This window comes from Neltuma alba, unplaced genomic scaffold (genome assembly GCF_004799145.2).
Source record: "Neltuma alba isolate B1F8T4 unplaced genomic scaffold, ASM479914v2 tig00012826_pilon, whole genome shotgun sequence".
Classification (NCBI taxonomy): domain Eukaryota; kingdom Viridiplantae; phylum Streptophyta; class Magnoliopsida; order Fabales; family Fabaceae; genus Neltuma; species Neltuma alba.
In genome coordinates, this window is record NW_021637218.1 from 221,267 (window position 1) to 223,538 (window position 2,272).

General features: G+C 40.4%; 1 protein-coding gene across 1 annotated transcript; it reads left to right on the forward strand.

The window, feature by feature from the left end:
- Positions 1-420: 420 nt before the first annotated feature.
- LOC114731403 (uncharacterized) lies at positions 421-2,070 on the forward strand. Its single transcript, XM_028918553.1, has one exon. It carries the CDS (start codon positions 445-447, stop codon positions 2,068-2,070), a length of 1,626 nt encoding a protein of 541 aa, XP_028774386.1. The 5' UTR covers positions 421-444.
- The last annotated feature ends 202 nt before the right edge of the window (positions 2,071-2,272 follow it).

Genomic DNA, 2,272 nt, shown 5'->3' on the forward strand with positions numbered 1-2,272 from the left:
GTCTTACTCTCTCTTGCGCAAAGGGCTTCTCCAAGAAAGATCAAACACTTCCCATTGATACAGCTTTCAAGCTTCCTGCTCCAACACCAGTCTGGCCACCAGGTGAATGAGCATTAACCTCATGTTGTCCTCTCTTTTCCTCTCTATTACTTGTTCAAAGAGCAGAGATGTAGAACACAACCGATTCATGTTCCACATTTGTAGTATCTCTCTGCAAAGCATTGATACTTCAGAAACAGTTAGATCTGTTGGCAACGGGGGAAAAAAATGAAACAGAGTTATATCATATCTTGAACACATATTATAGTTAGTTCTTCGTCGCTTTTGGGAAAGATACGTGAGTTTCAAGTACAACCTGAAGTACTGTGATATGCCAGATGCTGTCAACATTTATCAGATATGACCTATATGCTGCTCTCTGTCTAGCCAATTCTCTTATTCGTGATGGTTACTCCTTTGTGTGTAGGCGATGGATTTGCCAGTGGGATCATCAATCTGGGAGACATACAAGTGGCTCAGATTTCTACATTCAACAAAGTGTGGGCATCTTATGAAGGTGGTCCAGATAATCTTGGGGCTACAGTCTTTGAACCAACAAGACTACCAGAAGGATTCTCCATGCTAGGTTACTATAGCCAACCGAACAACAAGCCTCTTTTTGGATGGGTTCTTGCGGCCAAAGATAATTCTTCAACCAGTAAGCCGGCACTAAAGGAACCACTTAATTACACACTAATATGGAGCACCAACTCTATGCAAATTAGTCAAAATAGCCCAGCTTACTTTTGGTTACCAACTCCTCCTGATGGCTATAAAGCAGTAGGCCATCTTGTGACCGCCACACTGGACAAGCCTTCCCTTGATAAAGTTCGATGTGTCCGGTCAGACCTTACTGATCAGATTGAGACATATGATTGGATTTGGGGACCAGGAACATCTAGTGACTCTAATGAGTTCAATATTTATGAAACAAGACCAAAAAACAGAGGGACCAAAGCTCGAGGACTTCCTGTAGGTACATTTCTAGCTCAGAATGGTGGAAATAACAGTCTTCTATCTATATCCTGTTTGAAAAACGCCAATTTAAACTTAGACTCTATGCCTAATTTAAAACAAATTCAAGCAATAGTACAAGCTTACTCTCCAATAATGTACTTACATCCTGATGAAGAATACCTCCCTTCCTCTGTAAATTGGTTTTTTGGAAATGGGGGACTACTCTACAGAAGAGGACGTGAATCACATCCTGTCCCAATACAACCAAATGGCACAAATCTTCCTCAGGATCATTACAATGACGGCTTCTATTGGTTGGATCTTCCAGCAGATGAAGCCAACAAGGAAAGAGTTAAAAGGGGTGACTTACAAAGCTCACAAGCATATCTGCACATAAAACCCGTGTTTGGTGGAACATTCACAGACATAGCCTTTTGGGTATACTACCCATTCAATGGACCAGAAAGAGTAAAAGTAGAATTCATCAACATTTCTCTGGGGAAAATCGGCGAACACGTGGGGGATTGGGAACACGTGACACTAAGAGTCAGCAATTTCAATGGAGAACTCAAAAGAGTATATTTCTCAGAACACAGTGGCGGTATCTGGGTTGATTCCTCCGAGCTCGAATTCAAGAACAAAAACAAACCCATTGTTTATTCTTCGCTCCATGGCCATGCGTTTTACCCCAAAGCAGGTATCCACCATCAAGGAATCGATATTACTTCGAAAAGTAATATAATAATGGATATGGGAGTGGGTTATGAAGTGATTTCTGCAAAGTATTTGGGATCGGAAATAGTGGAGCCGCCATGGCTGAACTATTTCAGAGAATGGGGTCCAGTAATAAGCTATGACATCGCAGAAGAGCTTAGGAAAGTGAAATGGTTGCCTGCGAAGTTGAAAAAGTTTTTGGAGAATCTTGTGAACAGTTTGCCGAGTGAAATGCTGGGAGAGGAAGGGCCAACTGGTCCGAAGGTGAAGAGCAACTGGAATGGAGATGAAGTTGATAATAATCATCAATGTATATATCAATATATATGTCAAATATACGGCAATTCACACAACTCGTGAATGAATACACGAAATCATGTTTTGCTGATCCAAATACCTTCAACAGTTCAACTGCATTGTTTGTCATGAATATTAGTATCCATACATTTGAATTGAATGGAAATGCTAATGGTTCCATAAACAAAATTATATGAAAATAGGGTCCCTTTTTGGATAAACTTTAAAGGAAGTACTCGTTTAGTTTTATTTACAAAGCAAAGAG